This window comes from Rhinopithecus bieti, unplaced genomic scaffold (assembly GCF_001698545.2).
Source record: "Rhinopithecus bieti isolate Rb0 unplaced genomic scaffold, ASM169854v2 scaffold_18624, whole genome shotgun sequence".
NCBI classification, from domain to species: domain Eukaryota; kingdom Metazoa; phylum Chordata; class Mammalia; order Primates; family Cercopithecidae; genus Rhinopithecus; species Rhinopithecus bieti.
In genome coordinates, this window is record NW_016809607.1 from 1298355 (window position 1) to 1317430 (window position 19076).

The following is a 19076-nucleotide window of genomic DNA, read 5'->3' on the forward strand; positions in this document are numbered from 1 at the left end:
GTTGGAGTGCTTTGTACACTGAAAAAAAATTCTACACCATTAAATTTCATTCCCAAATAACTTTATCCCAATTGGTTTCTTTAATCTGACCTCTATTTGTCATCATCTTCTTCCCCTTTTCCTTGTCTCTCTCTTCCAAATGGTAACCCTGACCTAGCCTACTTTCTGAGTCTTACATAGGCATCCATTAAGATATTATTCAGAGGACTAGGGCACTCTAAAATCTGCAACCTCCACCTTCTGGTTTCAAGCGATTCTCCTGCCTCAGTCTCCTGAGTAGCTGGAATTACAGGCGCCCACCACCATGCCTGGCTAATTTTTGTATTTTTAGTAGAGATGGGGTTTCACCATGTTGGCCAGGCTGGTCTCGAACTCCTGACCTTGTGATCCACCCACCTCGGCCTCCCAAAGTGCTGGGATTACAGGCATGAGCCACCATGCCCGGCCTTTTTCTTTTCCTCTTAGTAAGGTATTAGGCAAGAAATGAAAAGACTTTAAGATCTGGTAGAACTGCCTGTAACTTTTCCACTTCATTTACTGAACAAAGAAATGCAATCACATGAAATAGGAAAAGACTGGTTTTAAATTTTAAATGTTCTGGGACTAAAAGTAGTTAATTTCCTGCAAATTCCTGAGCTACTCCAACACACTCTTGTTTGTTAACTTCTAAGCGGGGGATATAAAATTAAAATAATAGGCAGTGCAGCCCAGTGGTTCCCAAACAGTAGTACAGGATGGAGTTTTCCATCACTAAATGTGAGAATGCACATTTAGTATGTACCTATCACACATATATGTTCTTATAAAATTGAAAAAAATCTTTATTCAAGATTCTGATCATGCTAATTTCTTGGTACAAACTGAGTTGCTTAAGTAATCATTTCACAAATTTGTCATGATCTGGTCCTTTCGACTTTGTTGGCGAAGAAACATGATTTTGTCATTTAACTCAGAATTGATCATGCTCATCACTGGTTAATTTTTTTTTAAAACAGATGCATAAACTTTTATGAAATGATGGTGATGATAGATAAAATTGGTATTTTGTCTTTTCACTGTACAGTAATTTAGCACAGTAAATAATCTGACAAGTCTATGAGTTCCCTAATGTTTATGATCATTATTATGTTACTAGTTTATTGTGACTGACTCCTCCCACCTGAACTCCATTCACCTGCACACCCTCCATCTCATCAGTTCTATGTGCCACCCTGCACATGGGCTTGCTTTGCTCCTAAGGGTTTACACCTACAACCTTCTTCACAAAACTACCTTGGGCTTCATCTAGGGAGTGACATGTTGCCTGGAAGATTGGCAGTCCCCATTCCCACCCTTCCAGCCCATGGTCGAAGTCTGGTTGGTGCAGGAGTACGAGAGCCCAGCTCTCTAGCAACTTTGCCTCCCAGCAGACTGGGACTTCACACGATATTGCATCCTTGCTTGACTTTTTCCCATCGTGCTTTCTCTACTTCCCTACTAGCTTCTCCCACAGTTTTTTCATAATAAATTGCACAGGAATAGTCGCCTCAAGATATTCTTCTGGGAAGCTGGATCCAAAATATCTATAAAATCCCAAAGTCTAGAAACCACTAGTTTAAATCTTAAGAATGTCACTCCCATGTCTGTATTCGCCAATAGCTTATTCTCTGCATTCTTGGACTTTTCTCACTTCTTCAAACACCATGATCTTAGCTCACGATCTCACCTTCAAATGTGCTGTCATCTCTCCTCCTTTCTTATCCACACTGGAGCCTCACTTAACCCTCAGGTCGCAGGTAAGTCACTTCCCCAGGGAAGCCTTCTCTGAGCCCCTAGTTTAGGTTCTCCCCTCTGCCAATACATGGTCTTCATGGTCCTCTTCTAGGCTGGCCTGTAAGCTCAAAAAAGAGCCATCTCTGTCTGACTCTCTACTTGGTTCCTAGCAGTGAACTAGCAGAGAGGGTGTTCAATAAATGTTTCTGACTGTATAAAAAAATTCACCCAAATGTTAACAGTTACTGAATTTGGTCAAAAGAATTACAGATATTTTTTCATATATATTTTCCTTTTTTTGTATTTTCTAGCTTCTTTCTAAACAATGAAACAGCTATTGATTTCTTAATCAGTAAAATTTAAAAGGCTTTTCATATACCTTAATAATATATTGGTCACCTTTTTTTCTCTTAAAATGTAGTGATATTTTCAGTAGACTAAAGCTGAAAATAAGTAAAGAAAATTAGAGATACATGTATAAATAGAGTTTTAACTTTAATCACAATCACACACCAATAACTCTCAGTAACCCAAGAGCATGATTTATACTTAAAATTAGTTATGCAGCTGTTAAGTTTTACACTGGAGAAAACACATTACATGTTCCATTGATCTGATCCCTAAATCTTTTCAGATTCTTGGAAAAAAGTGGATAACTTTGTAAGAAGAATGACAGAGTCCTAATAAAACAATTCTCATGTAAGAAAAGATCCTGCCATGCACGGTGGCTCATGTCTATAATCCCAGCACTTTGGGAGGCCGAGGCGGGCGGATCACCTGAGGTCAAGAGTTCCAGACCAGCCTGCCCAACATGGTGAAATCCCATCTCTACTAAAACTATAAAAATTAGCCAGGCATGGTGGCACACACCTGTAATCCCGGCTATTCAGGCAGCTGAGGCAGGAGAATCTCGTGAACTCAGGAGGCAGAGGTTGCAGTGAGCCGAGACCATGCCACTATACTCTAGCCTGGGTGACAGAGAGAGAGACCCTGCCTCAAAACAAAACAAAACAAAAGATCCTACCCCAGTAATACTTTTTTCTTCTTCTTAGGGAGAAAAAAAAATCTGATTTTAATTAAAGTATGCTGGCTTTCTGAGTTTAAAAAATGACTAATAACATTATTTGCAATGAATTATTAGGTAGTTCCGGGGAAAAAAAGTAAAGATTATACCAGCAATCTTCAAGTTGAGCTGTACTCTGTATGCTTTCTGGCAGGCCCTGGAAGTGTTCCCTTAGAGATGAGGGGACAGAGACATCAGAGGAGCAGCATGTTACAGAGGTAGCAGCTGACCCCTGCCTACCTCCTCCTGCACTGGCAGCTGGCCATCCTACAGTTGAACAGGCGTCCTGATCTGCTCTCAGGCTAGAATAAGCTCCTGAGAGCGGGGATTTTTATTTATGTTGTTCATTGCTCACTGACACATCTCTAATACCTAGAACAACACCTAGCACATGGTAGACACAAATATTTAATGAATGAGTGATTTAATAAAGTGATATAAAGTCCTAGAAACTGCTAAGATTCATAAGTAATAGAAAAAATCGGCAAATAATATGATCAGATAGTTAAAGGAAAAAGAAATATAAATGGCTTTTAAACATATGAAAAGACTTCAGCCTCAGAGATAATAAAAGAATTTTAACAGTTAACATGAGATAACATTTTCACCTATTAAATTGCAAAATATTGAAATTTATTAACATACTCTATAGGCGAGGCTTTGGCAAAACACTCATGTACATGCCCTGCTAGTGGGAATATAAATAGTACAGACCCTTTGGAGAGGAATTTGGCATTATATATCAAAATTACAACTGTTAAAAATTAAAATTAAATGTAATTAAAAATAAATTGTTAAAATGCAAAAACAAATGTTAAACATTACAAAATTATCAAATTATCCTTGGTTGAGTAACCTTCTTCTGGGAAATTTATCCCACATATATACTTGCACACATGTGAAGTGACTTACGATAAGGTAATTCCCTGCATTAATAACAGCAAAAGACTAGAAACAACTAAGTGCCCATCAATGGGGGACTAGTTAATAAGTTGGGGTTCATACACACTATGCATTACTTGCAACTGCAGGAAAAATGAGGACGCTCTCTTTGTACTTACATGAAAAGAACCAATATATACTACTATGTGAAACAAACAAGGTACAGTACAATGTGATAAATATGCTTACTTTTATGCATAAAAAAATAAAATTATATTTGTATTTGCTTATATCTGCACAAAGAAATTCTGGAAAGATACAAAATGAGCTGACAAAAGTGGTTTATTTGAGGGCAGAATGGGTCCTAGGCACATGGAGAACAGGGTATGTGCAAGACTGCATTATATTAATATTCTTTTAAATTAGGAGGTTGAATGACAAAAATGAGAGCCAAGGAGCTGCTATGCACAAAATAGGCTTGTAGGGAGAATGCATGAATTACTTAAAGCAACACTGATTTTTAAATGAATATGCTTGTTGCAAAAACATTCAACTAACATTAAACCAAATCCCCTAAGGACCTCCTCTGAAGTATCACTCACAGGCCTATTGTGAGTTGTTGAAAAGATTTAAAAGTAATAACATGATGCCGGTTTGAAAATATTTTCAAAGTCATATTTCATACTAACGTCTCAGAATGATCCCTATGAGTTCAAATTGTGTTTTTTGGTTTTGGTAAATTTTATGAGATGCAAATAGCATAAGCCATGAATTTTATAGTGTGAGGTATTACAGATATAAAGCCTGCATTAAATCTTTATATGAGTGATCTCTCTTCCCCATCAGAAAACTAAGGAATATTTTCAAAATCAAATTCATGTAAATCACTAAAAAGAATGCTTGCAATAAAAAAGATATCCAATATTAAAACAACCAAAACCTTTCTACTATATAACTTAGGTCATTAAAAAATTAGTCTTACCTTACTTCAGTTGGTGGATTTGGGGAATAAGGATTTGCAGAACAAGCGAGAATTCTGATGACTGCTCCAGGATGATAGGTTTCTAGAACATGAACAGCTGTAGGATACACCTGTTGTTCAAAAGTAAGTTCCACATAGTCCTGGCTCTGAAAATTAGGTGGCGTCCTCTTGAATGGCAAGGAAGCACTAGGACACTGATCCCACCATGTCCCATAAGTTCGAAACACAGCTGTCTGAGTAAAGTCACCAGAACTTGGGAATACATTTGGTACGCCAGCCAAATTCCACATAGTATAGGACATACTATTCTCACTTCCATAATGGGAACTGAAATCCACTACTTCTTTGGCATACTGGACCACCTCCGCATTGAGAGGGGAAGTCCGGCTGTTTGATTCTATAGTTCTATGGCTGTTCATCATCTCTCCTCTTGTAGCTGTCCTGGCTCGGCGCCGAAGGCATATATAATAAAACATAGTCAGAACTGTTAACATGGGAAAGACCGGTGACATCTAGATGTGAATTATGAAGCTTCAAAAGGTCAGGTGTCCTCAGTAAGACGCATGAACTCTTTGAAGGATGTTCTAAAAAAATGAATGGCTTCGTGAAGTAAAATAATTTAAATAAGCCGAAAAATGCATGGATAAGGTAACAAACAGGCTCTACCCTCAATGTAATTTCCCAGAATGAAACTAAAAACACAAGTTTTAAAATACAAATGTGAAGTCTGGTATAAATAAATGTTCTAATGTATTTTTAAGAAGGCTAAATATTGTTATGTATACAATACGGGAAGCAAAACTATATTATAAGGCAATGGAAGATATATAATCCAAAAAGCCGTATTTTATACAAAATTATAGCCATCACTCAAGAAATACTAAGTCTTTGAATCTGAAATTAAAATTATTTAAATTATATGGTGAACCACTAAAATACTGCTGTAAATTCAAAAGAATCTTAGGCATTGCTGTAATTTTACATGTTAACAAATAATTCCCTACTGTTAATTATTACTCTCTTCCAAACATACTAAATTCAGATTTCACGTTATGGGAATATAGTTTTTTTGGTGCTGTCAGTTAATCCAGATGAACTAAATTAACTGCCGTACACATCACAGATCACCAGACAGTGTTTAATTTATAACTCTTAGCATTATTTGTTAGGGCAGTCCACGGCTGGCTGGCATCTGGTTTGTTGCCAGCTACTCTTAGAAATCACTCACCCCGGATAGAATGGCCACAGGATACACATGGGAAATGCAAAAGTTGGCATTCATCCATGTACCCTGAAATTTGCATGCTGACTTCCGGTATAAATGCTGACATGTGACATTCTTTTACCTGTAAGACAAGAGTTTTGGAAAATATTTTTATGTCCAAGTTTCAAAGTCAAAATATCCAAAAATATGATTATAAGTAAACAGTTATTCAACCTTTCAAATCAAACAGGCCACATGTTTCTATTTTGTACACAATTTTAAATAATGTAAAATAATGTATTTTTTAAATGTTATGCTAAAATATAATAAAGATTTAATAATGAACACTATCTATAGAGAGGTTGCAAACTCACAGCTTTTGTTTCAAACTATGTTTGCATACATATTTTACTGAGGCCAAACAGTGTTTTTCAAAAATTTGATCTAGTTTGTAACCTTTAACAATCAACAAGACCTCAAGAGGCATGAGCTCTCTCAGTGGCCACTCTTGTTCCCAGCCAGCTTCACTCATTTACAACATGGGCTGGAGCCCATCCTCATTGAGTAGGTAAACTTTTGTTGACAAAAACAAGGAACTATAAAACAAACTTATTTTACACCTATAAAGTCTTGAGTTTAACTTCTAAGAAAGGAGATGTACCAACTTTTCTTTCTTTTTTTTTTTTTTTTTTGAGTCAGAGTCTTGCTCTTGTCGCCCAGGCTGGAGTGCTGTGGCACGATCTCGGCTCACTGCAACCTCTGCCTCCTAGTTTCAAGCAATTTTCATGACTCAGCCTCCCAAGTAGCTGGGACTACAGGCATACGACACCACGTCCAGCTAATTTTTTGAGTTTTTAGTAAACACAGGGTTTCAACACGTTGGCAAGGCTGATTTGAACTCCTGACCTCATGTGATCCGCCTGCCTCGGCCTCCCAAAGTGCTGGGATTACAGGCATGAGCCACCATGCCCGGTCCCAACTTTTCTTTAATAGAGTGATGTACTAGTCTTCCAAAACTTTAGCACTAAGATTATAAAACATTATTTGCACTAAATGTCCCTTCCACTCAAAAACCTCCAATGCCTTTTTCTTACCTACAAGATATAATCTAAATTCTTTGGTTTGGTATTTTAAGGCTCTCTGCAAGCTGGACCAATCTCTTTTTGTCTAACCCACCAAACCCAATCAGGTTCTAACTAAGCTTCGTATTTTACATTAAGTCTCGCTTCCTCTATCATTTCTTTTCTAACCACTTTTTGCCACATCAGTAGCCTTACTTTCTGACACCTACTGGCACTGCATTTCTGTAAGACATACATACCTTAGTTCCACTAGGGTTTATATTAGGAGTAAGTCTCTTGAAGGAGGGAATCTAGCCAAAGATCTTTATTTCTCAAAGTACACAGTACATAATAGGCACAAAATACTTGACATGTTGATAGAAAGGTGATGAGCAAACTAAAAAATTGTAAAAATCCAAAATAATTTTAAATTGTATAACAGCATCCCTTTGCGTCTCATTCCCAGACAGATCCAAACACACTGAAATGCTTAAAAATACAAGCACTGAAATGCTACTTAAAGAACTGAACTTGAAACAAGTGCAGAGAATCCACAGTTGTAAGAAACTAAGAAGAAAGTCAGCTGGGCGTGGTGGCTCACACCTGTAATTCCAGCACTTTGAAAGGCCGGCAGGTGGATCACCTGAGGTCGGGAGTTTGAGACCAGCCTGACGAAAATGGAGAAACCCATTTTCCACTGAAAATACAAAATTAGCCGGGCATGGTGGCACATGCCTGTAATTCCAGCTACTCAGGAGGGTACAGCAGGAGAATTGCTTGAACCCAGGCTGTGGAGGTTGCAGTGAGCCAAGATCGCGCCATTGCACTCCAGCCTAGACAACAACAGCAAAACTCTGTCTCAAAAAAAAAAAAAAAAAAAAAGTCAATGAGCAGAAAAAAGAAAGTCAATGAGCAGAGGTCAGGGGCTGAAGCTAACATGACTCATGGAACCAGTGATAGGCCATAATGGTTACAAGGGGGCTCCCTAACACCCAATGAGAGATGTTATTTCAAGACACCGGTCACAGTTGGAAGGACCTTCATAAAGCCAAAACTCTGAAAGGATCACCCTATCCATGAAACCGGGACTATAAAAACTTAGCTCACTGGCGAGGAAGCCCAAGTAGGCATGACATCAACATCAACTAAGGCAATGGGGGGAAAGTCACCAGAGGAAATCAGAACCATATTAGGCATGAACCACACACACAGTGTGGGACTAAATTCACACAACCTTCCTGGTTTAGAATCCCACCCTATCCTCATGCCAAAAACTGAAAAAAGAAAAGTAGTCCTGAACTGGTGAAACTTTAGGACCTGGTAAAAAGCAAATGTGGAAACTCCTTGCAGGAATGCTTCCAAAGCACAGAACAGACTAAACCTTTACTAATGATGCATCACAGTAATAAGTTACAGACCAGAATAGAAAATGAACCATGATGAGAGATAGTCAGTGGACTCACCAAATAGAGGGATTTACAGCACAAGAACAAGAAATAATGGAATAACCAGAATAAGACTTTTTCCAAAGAAGGGCAACAAAGCATATATTAAAATAAATAGGCTGGGCATGATAGCTCATGCCTGTAATCCCAACACTTTGGTAGGCCGAGGTGGGAGAATCACTTGAGCCCAGTGGGGTAGAAGTTGCAGTGAGCCAGGATTGCACCACTGCACTCCAGCCTGGTTGACAAAGCCAGACCCTGTCTCAAACAAACAAACAAACAAATAAATAAATAAGGTGTTTCTGTAGCATACACTTATTGGATGTATTCATGAGTCAATGAACCAGATTCACCTCAGGACATATTATACCAAATACTGAAGTATGTCATGTTATAATTGGGGGAAAAAGTAACTACCTGTTATATTACTTCTTTATTCAAACATTTCACCTACCATGAGTATAAATCTGTCAAATTAAAAAAATATATATTTAAGGCTGAGGCTGGAGGATCACTTCAAGGCTGTAGTGAGTCATGATCGTGTCACTGCACTTCAGCCTGGGCCACAGAGCAAGACTCTGTCTCAAAAACAAACAGACAACTTTTTGCAACTCAAGTCTCAATCCTTAACACAAAATTTGAAATGGCACAAATCTTTCTTTTACCATATACACTTTATTTCAAAATAGGGCTGCAGATAAATTAAGAATCATTTTCAAAGAAGTTACTTGAGTCTCCTCTTTTCAAAAGAAAAAATTAACAATTAAGTTAAAATGCAAAATAAAATTTAGGAAATAAAGAACAACGTATAACACATATTCAAATCAATTGACAAATCAGCTAATTTGGAAGACTATGGATGTGTTATTCCTGGAAACTATCAAAGGAAGCACAGAAAACCATCTGCCACAGTGGATGAATAAGTTGACTGCTTAATCTTTGGACATCATGTCTCACTCCACGGTCTATAAATTGCTTCAACTAAGATCCTCCCACTTTCTTTATAAAACTGTGTTTATCAAAAAGTAAAACAGTTTTTTAAAACCAAAGAAATATCTGCAAAATAAGATATCATCATTCATGTGAATTTTCACAAGCATTTTTGGCAAAAAGATTTTAGACAAATTGTAAAAGTCATATTCTGTTTGACATACCAAGCCACAAACTTTGAAACTGTTTCCCAGCTTTTACCATTGTAGATTATAAGATAATATCAAAAGCAGCAAGACTGTCATATGGGCAATATTATGTTTAAGCTGTGTTAAAGTTAAGCAAAATTTTGCATTGAGGCAACATATGTAAAAGTGAGTTATAAACTGTAAATATATGTATTATATGTTCAAACTTCTTCAATACAGAAATGTAAAATGGATGCTTTAGTTTTTTCCAACTATGGATAAAAATAATATTTAATGCTAATTTTTTCAGGAAATAAAGTTAAAATGGCAAAAGAAATTTTAAAGGAAGGAAATGCAGTGTATGATATACTGAAAAGCAAATATATTTATTCTTTTCCAGCAGTGCTATTCGGAAAATGTTACAGAAGTTAAAACCTGTTTTTGAAAATAAGCAAGGCATAGAAATAAAAAAGACAAACGTATAAACCCATTGCTAACGTCCTTCATTGATTCTCAACTCCTTTCCAATCTACTAAGATGACACATAAAAGTGTTTTAGGGGTGGGGAAGAACATATGGAGAAGAAAGGATAGCTCTCTCTACTTTTCCCTGGGAAATGAAGCTGAAAAAGGGAATGAAGCCATTGTCTCAGGACTCATGTGGGGAGCAACGACCAATGCAGAAGTCCAAATTGTCCAGGCGCTGTCTGGACTTCTGCCAAGGCATGGAGGCAATTTGTGGTAACCAATGAATATCCCAGTGGGCAATGAACCAAGTGTAAAAGATACAATAACTCTATTTTATGAGGAGAATGGGATTCAAAGATAAAATTATTTTTTCCACCTGGTGCAAATAAATAAATATTAGTCAGGAACACTTAAATTTGTCCAAAAGAGTGATTATAAAATGGACCTTCTGGGAGACATTTTCTTTTCTTGTTCATTCAAAAAGCTATTTTAATTTTAAAGACTCACAACATATAAAAATATTATTTTCCATTTAGAATAAGTCAGAATTAGGATGATCTTCATTTCATTTGTTGCTTAATCCAATCACTGATAAACAATGACTGTAAGTGAGAAATTTTCTACACTGAACATTTATACTAGCACAATCAAGGAATACCAAAACAACAGCCATTTTAACTTGTATCATGAGACTTTCGTACTCCTTGGGAAACAACTTGCTTTTATACGACATGACTTTTTTATAATACAACTTAGGTTTCAACCACATCTTCCATATTATAAAATGCTTAACAAAGTTAAGTAACACAATTACAGAGAAAGCAGTAACAGTGGAAAAGAGAAATTAAGAGGTATAGACAAGGGAGAACATATGTTTACTACTGAGATTTGAAGTGAGATGGGGAATCGATGAGGCGGAGAGAAGCAGGATGGCAGGAGCTGCCGAAAAGTCGGCTTGTACTTAGAAGGGAAAAGGAGGAAGGAAAAGGACGGTTAATAAAATAACAAAGGGAGCGATCAGAATGAACTAGAGCCAGGATAGTGTAAAGGCTGGGTTCACAGTGAGATGAAACCCTGAAAACAACTTTAAAACTCAAACGAGGATTCTCAACTTATACTAAAGTGAAAAAACATGGAAAAAGACAAAAAGGACAGGCAATAAGGCACACGCATACATAGAAGGCAAATTGTAACAATATTTACTTGCAAAAGAGCCCAGAGAGACATGTCAATGAAGTCATAGGAAAAAAAAAAAAAAAAAAAGAGTAAGTTTAGACAGCTTTGCTACATAGTACCAAAATGTAATTAGAATGCTCAATGTGGTAATGACTCAAGAAAAAAGGCCAACCCTCAAATGCTTATTATTTCTGAATCCTGCTGAAACCGATCAAGACACACTATTTTGAGGAAGGACTTTTCTGCTTGAATCTAGAAATCAAAACATAGGGGAATGAAAGAAAGCATTAATGGAAAAAGAGGGGAATGATACGTGAATTTGATACAGCATCTGAAATTCCTATCAGTTCTCTTTCCGGGCCGGCCCCCTCTAGCCTCTTATACCAACTTGTGCTCTTATGCCCCCTCTTGCCTCTGGTAACTTCTCAGTCTCCTCCCAGGTTTTCTTCTTCCTAACTATTCTCATATACACAGAAGTACCATTAAAGGAAGGCTGTCTTTTTGATAACATGATATACAAGAACATTCAATCTAACTTTGAGCCCGCCTTCCCCTTCCCTTTCATGTCCACACCCACCACCCTTGCTGTAGACCCATCAGAACCTCCATCATGCCCTCAGCAGCACTCCTGCTTTCATGCCTCAGCATCCCGAAATCTTTAACTGAGGATGGATGGCTCTGGAATGCCCACTCTCTTCCACTGATTAGCACTCTCTTACTCAACCTTCAAGGTCAGGTTCATACTTTATCTACCATGCACCTTTCCTCTGCTCTTCTATGTTCGTATTATTTGCTATTCCTTACATGCTGAAATATTTCTTTACCTGAATAGACTATGAATCCCTCAAGTTTGGAGAACATGCCTTAATTATAACTATACCCTTAAGGCCTAGCACATGCCAATATATGCTCAATAAACATGTGTTGTTTTACAGAGATTGGAAGAGTAGATGGCATAAGAGAATTAAAATAAGTAAGTTTAAAATAAACACAGAAATGAAACCAGCGATTCTTCATGATAAGGCACATGTAAACCAAAAAATGATGCAAGAAATGTTCCATATCTTGATACAGAGAAAAAGAGAGAGGAAATGGGTAATAAAAACTGAAATGCAACAGGTAAGAATCAAATGTATGAACTTCTTTGAAGCCATCCAAGAAGGAATAGTACATATATTGAAATTTTACTGTTCAAAGAGAATGAAAAAATTGGCAACTTCTGTTAGTACAAAAGCAGCTTCTGAATACATAAGAGTCTTGACTCTGGTCACAAAGAAACTCTGATTGAAATTAAAGGAAGATTCATCAAAGAGATGATTAGAGAGGTAAAAGAAAGCTATTTCCTCAAATACAATGATGTTTTTGCACTCCAAATCTATGTTAAAATGGTACGTTGATTATGGAGAACCGGAAAAACTATGGCTGAAACAGAATTTCTTAAAGAGATAACCTACGAGTTAAGACAAAAGAGACGGAGAATCGCTTGAACCCAGGAGGCAGAAGTTGCAGTGAGCAAAGATCGCACCACTGCACTCCAGCCTGGGCGACAGAGCGAGACTCTATCTCAAAAAAAAAAAAAAAGAGAGAGAGAGAGAGAAGAGACAGGCTGTAATATAAGAGCAAAGGTAACAAGACAGCTTAATATTGTTCTGGTATTAGATGGATGTAAAGGAGCAAAGGCCAAGCATTGGAAAAACTCCTCTTTTTCTTCATCGTAATTATTGATATTCTAATTGTACTAGATCTCAAAAAACTAACACTGAAAAAATGTAATAGTGTCAGCATGGAAATTACTCGGGATGGTATCTTAAGGCTTTATGTGCCTCTCTCTTCCTCTAAATAAATTCTTGCCCAGTTAAAACATTTTTATTATGACTGTATTTTTTAAATCAATAAGGCCCCAATGTAGAAAAAATAGGTGGAGTTCTTACCTGAAACATATGGATCAAGAGGAAGACTGGAGACTCCTATCCAGCTTCAAAGTTTCTTGACAATCCAAGCAAATGAAGCAAATGGAGAAGGCAAGGGAACCAGGCCAGGACAAAAAATCTAAAAGAAGAGCAAAAATCTTAAAAACCAGAGGTAAATAGTACCACTCTCTTCAAGGAATCAAGGTAGATCTCAAAAATCAAGGAAATGATGTAAAAAGTCTGGAACACAGTAGACTCTGCAAAATCCTCTGCTGAGTTAATGAATAAATGGCAGGAACTAAGCAAGAGGTAACCAAGAGGTCAAGTAGGAACGAATCTATTGGAAAACAAGAGATAAGATTCAGAACAAATTTAAACTACGAATTGATAAAGGTTAGTTCTGCAGAATGTGTTCTTCCTTTCCTAGAGTTTCTTTAACAAGCATATCTAAACTTCTGAAATATTTCATAATCAATCTTTAGTAGCAAGAAAAGCAGAAAAAGGAATTGAAGAAATCTTTTTTTTTTTTTTTTTTTTTAAGTAGAGCTATAGGATGAGTGGAATTTTTTGTTGTTGTTGTTGTTGTTTTTTCTGATATAATGGATCTGGAAACCCTCTTCCTGCCCAAGATGCTATCTCAGAGTGACAAGAAAGGATATGTTTCTAATTACACAGGTACGATGATACAACATAACTTAGAAATACATTCCACTGTTATATTACCTATATATTACCTTTTTCTTCAGGGTTTAATGATGGGTAAGAATAAGCCATCTGAATGAGAAGAACTGTGAATCTGGAATAACCCTAAATCTTTAGCAGATACACAATGCATATTTAACTGAAATACCAAAAATTGGAGATATCTGGTTGAGGATAAATTTAAGGAACTTACTGAAGAAAGAAAAAATGATATTTTGTTTATTAAAGTTATACTAATTATGTGAATTTACTTTAGCCAAATATTAGCCATATATTTTTGTACATTAACATAGAGAACATTTTACCTAGAAAAAAATATAGTGGATTTACACCCTGCCTAACAAAAATCCAAGGACAATACGTCTGTCATAGCTTGCCATTATAGTTAAAATAGCAACTAACTAAAATGGTTTAATACTGTTAACTTTAGTATAAAATGTACCCCACTTTAAGCATATAATTTGATGAGTTTTGACAATGACAGAAACCAACATAACCACCACCAAAACCAAGAGACAGAATATTACCCCAGCCTAAAAGGTTCCCTAGTCAATCACCTATCCACAACCTGCGCCAGGCAAAAACTGATCTGCTTTCTGTCACTATAAACCAGATTGTCCTTTATTCCAGAATTATAAGAAAGTGAAATAATATAGTACGTACAGTTGACCCTTAAACAACACAGGTTTGGCCAGGCGCGGTGGCTCAAGCCTGTAATCCCAGCATTTTGGGAGGCCGAGACGGGCGGATCACGAGGTCAGGAGATCGAGACCATCCTGGCTAACATGGTGAAACCCCGTCTCTACTAAAAAATACAAAATCTAGCTGGGCGAGGTGGCGGACGCCTGTAGTCCCAGCTACTCGGGAGGCTGAGGCAGGAGAATGGCGTGAACCCGGGAGGCGGAGCTTGCAGTGAGCTGAGATCCGGCCACTGCACTCCAGGCTGGGCGACAGAGCAAGACTCTGTCTCAAAAAAAAAAACAAAAAAAAAATCAACAAAAAACAAACAAACAAACAAAAACAACACAGGTTTGAACTGTGTGGGTCCACTTATATGTGCCTTTTCTTCTGTCTCTGCGACCTCTGAGACAGCAAGACTGACCCATCCTCTTCCTCCCTCTCAGCCTATTTAACATGACTACAATGAGGATGAAGACCTTTATGATGACCCATTTCCACTTAATGAAGAGTAAATATATTTTCTCTTTCTTATGATTTTTTAAATATATTCTTTCTCTAGCCTACTTCATTGTAAGAGTACAGTATACAATACATATAACATATAAAACATATATTAACCAACTGTATATGTTATTAGTAAGGCTTCCAGTCAACCATAGGCTATTCAGTGGTATTTAAGCTTATGGGGAGTAAAAAATTATAGCTAGATCAACTGCATGGGGGATCGGCACCCCTAACCTTCATGTTGTTTGAGGATCAACTGTATTATTTTATATCTAGCTTATTTTATTCCGCCTATCTTTCAGATATACCCATGATGCTATGTGTATGAGTAATTCAGTTCCTTTTTATTCTGAATCAAATCCTATTATACAGTTGACCCTTGAACAATGTATGGGATTGGGGCACTGACCCCCTGTGCAGTAAAAAATCTCAATATAGGCTGGCATAGAGGCTCATGCCTATAATCCCAGCACTCTGGGAAGCTGAGGCAGGTGGATCACCAGAGGTCAGGAGTTTGAGACCGGTGGCCAATATGGAAAAACACTGTCTCTACTAAAAATAAGTTTTAAAAAATCTGAGTATAACTTTTGACTCACCCAAAACTTTACTAATAGCCTACTGTCGACCAGAAGGCTTACCAATAACATAAACAGTTGATTGACATGTTTTGTAAGTTATATAATGTATTCTTACCATAAAGTAAGCTAGAGAAAAGGAAGTATTGTTAAGAAAATCATAAGAGAAAATATATTGACCACTCATTAAGTGAAAGTGAATTACCACAAAGGTCTTCAGTCTGATCTTCATGTTGAGTAGGCTGAGTAGGCTGAGGAGGGAGGAGGAAGAGGAGGGGTAGACCTTGTTATTCAGACTACAGAGGTGAAAGTGATGGAGGAGATATAAAAAGAGGCAGGAGAGGCAGGCACATTTGGTACAACTTTATGGAAATATACTATAATTTCTGCCTGATTTTTTGCTTTTCATTTCTCCAAAATCTCTCTACACAGTATCAATCCTTCTACCATTTGCTTTAGTTGCAGTGTCCATGTCATAGAAGGGTCCATGTTGTAAAAGAAGTCAAAACCGTCCAGAATAATTGGAACTTTCTGCCAGATTGTCTAATGTCAATTTGTTTTCTGGCACTGCTTCTTTTATGTCTTCTTCCTCATCATCTGGCACTAATTCAGAAACACTCATATCCACCAAGTCATTTTCTGTTAACTCCTCTGGTGTGGAGTCTGTTAGCTCTTGAATTTCTCTAAGATCCATATTTTGAAACCCTTCATCCTCCTCCCCCTACACCTTTTTTTTTTTTTTTTTTTTTTTTTGCCATATCTACAATCTCTTTCATGGTTTCCTTGATTGGTTCTGTCATATATCCTGTGAAGTCATGTACACTATCGGTACAGTTTTCTTTAATTTTCTTATTGTTTGAGTCTTGATGGCCTTCACAGTTTTTTCTGTAACAATGGCATATTTATGGTGCAATCCTTCCGAACATACAGGTTCTCTCTGTTGAGGTTCTCATCCACAGAGTTGACAGTTCTTTCCATAGAGTACCATGTATAATAAGCCTTAACGCTCCTTATGACCCCCTGATCTGCAGGCTGAATTAGGGACATTGCATGTGGGGACAAGTGGAATACTTCGACATCTTCAGTGTTAAACTCGTGGAGTTCTGGGTGGCCAGGGACCTTGTCTGATACCAAAAGAACTTTAAAAGGCAGTCCCTTATAGCAAGGTATTAATACCTCCTGACTTCAGGGAGAAAGCATTGATGAAATCAATCAAGAAAAAGAATTCTCACTGTCCAGGCCTTCTTGTTACATAACCAAAAGACTGGTAAGTGGCATTTATCTTTTCCGTTTAAGGCTGGGGGTTAGTAGCTTTACAAATAAGGGGAATCTTGATCGTAAACGCAGATGCATTTGCACACAACACCAGAGTTACTCTGTCCCTTCCTGCCTTAAATCTTGGTGCTTGCTTTCCTTCTTAAACAAATGTCTTTTGTGGCTTTTTTCCCCCCAGAATAGGGCACTTTGTCTGCATTTAAAACCTGACTGAGGCTGGGTGCAGTGGCTCATGCACTTTGGGAGGCCAAGGCAGAAGGATCACTTGAGACCAGGAGTTCAAGACCAGCCTAAGCAACACAGGGAGACCCTGCCTCTACAAAAATAAAAAATAAAAAAATTGCCAAGTGTGGTGGTGTGCACCTGTAATCCTAGCTACCTGGGAGGACTGCTTCCACCTCAGGGGGCTGGGGCTGCAGGAAGCTGTGATCATGCCATTGCACTCAAGCCTGGGTGACAGAGCAAGATCCTGTCTCAAAAAAAAAAAAAAAAGACAAGACAAGACAAGACAAGATGGAAGGAAGACAAGTCAAGAAGGATGGATGGGATTGGGCACCAAGATGGCCGAATAGGAACAGCTCCAGCCTCCAGCTCCCAGCGTGAGCGACAGAGAAGATGGGTGATTTCTGCATTTCCAACTGAGGTACCAGGTTCATCTCACTGGGGCATGTCAGACAGTTGGTGCAAGACAGTGGGTGCAGCCCAACGAGTGACAGCAAAAGCAGGGCAAGGCATCCCCTCACCTGGGAAGCGCAAGGAGGAAGGGAATTCCCTTTCCTAGCCAAGGGAAACCGTGACACACAACACCTGGAAAATCAGGTCACTCCCACCCTAATACTGTGCTTTACCAAGTTCTTAGCAAATGGCACACCAGGAGATTATATCCCACACCTGGCTCAGAGGGTCCCACCCTCATTGCTAGCACAGCAGTCTGAGATCTAACTGCAAGGTGGCAGCGAGGCTGGGGGAGTGGCGCCCACCACTGCTGAAGCTTAAGTAGGTAAAAAAAGCTGCCGAGAAGCTCAAACTGGGTGGAACCCACCGCAGCTCAAGGAGGCCTGCCTGCCTCTGTAGACTCCATCTCTGGGGGCAGGGCATAGCTAAACAAAAAGCAGCAGAAACCTCTGCAGATGTAAATGTCCCTGTCTGACAGCTTTGAAGAGAGTAGTGATTCTTCCAACACCGAGGCTGAGATCTCAGAACTGACAGACTGCCTGCTCAAGTGGGTCCCTGATCCCCGAGTAACCTAACTGGGAGACATCCCCCACTAGCGGCAGACTGACACCTCACACCTCACACGGACAGGTACACCTCTGAGACGAAGCTTCCAGAGGAACAATCAGACAGCAACACTTGTTGTTCGGCAATATTCTCTCTTCTGCAGCCTCTGCTGCTGATACCCAGGCAAACGGTCTGGAGTGGACCTCAAGCAAACTTCAACAGACCTGCAGCCGAGGGGTCCTGACTGTTAGAAGGAAAACTAACAAACAGAAAGGACATCCACACCAAAACCCCATCTGTATGTCACCATCATCAAAGACCAAAGGTAGTTAAAACCACAAAGATGGAGAAAAAGCAGTGCAGAAAACTTGAAAATTCAAAAAATCAGAGCGCCTCTCCCCCTCCAAAGAAATGTAGCTCCTTGCCAGCAAAGGAACAAAGCTGGATGGAGAATGACTTTGACAAGTTGAGAGAAGAAGGCTTCAGTCGATCAAACTTCTCAGAGCTAAAGGAGGAACTATGAACCCAGCGCAAAGAAACTAAAAACCTTGAAAAAAGATTTGACGAATGGATAACTAGAATAACCAATGCAGAGAAGTCCATAAACGACCTGATAGAGATGAAAACCATGACACGAGAACTACGTGACAAATGCAGAAGCTTCAGTAACCGACTCAATCAACTGGAAGAAAGAGTATCAGTGATTGAAGATCAAATGAATGAAATGAAGCGAGAAGAGAAGTTTAGAAAAAAAAGAGTAAAAAGAAAAGAACAAAGCCTCCAAGAAATATGGGATTATGTGAAAAGACCAAATCTACGTCTGATTGGTGTACCTAGAAAGTGACGGTGAGAATGGAACCAAGTTGGAAAACACTCTGCAGGATATTATCCAGGAGAACTTCCCCAACCTAGCAAGGCAGGCCAACATTCAAATTCAGGAAATACAGAGAACGCCACAAAGATACTCCTCGAGAAGAGCAACTCCAAGACACATAATTGTCAGATTCACCAAAGTTGAAATGAAGGAAAAAATGTTAAGGGCAGCCAGAGAGAAAGGT

The 19076-nt window shown here is 38.4% G+C and overlaps 1 protein-coding gene across 1 annotated transcript in view; it reads right to left on the reverse strand.

The window, feature by feature from the left end:
* The window catches only part of FBXL4 (F-box and leucine rich repeat protein 4), a 75595-nt gene that overhangs the window by 44641 nt on the left and 11878 nt on the right, over nt 1–19076 (reverse strand). The window contains exons 2-4 of the mRNA XM_017889833.1: nt 13082–13199; nt 5908–6025; nt 4680–5263 (exon numbers count right to left, since the gene is read on the reverse strand). Of these exons, the coding sequence (XP_017745322.1) occupies nt 4680–5191 (512 nt within the window). The 5' untranslated portion in view covers nt 5192–5263; nt 5908–6025; nt 13082–13199. The remainder of the gene's footprint in view (nt 1–4679; nt 5264–5907; nt 6026–13081; nt 13200–19076) is intronic.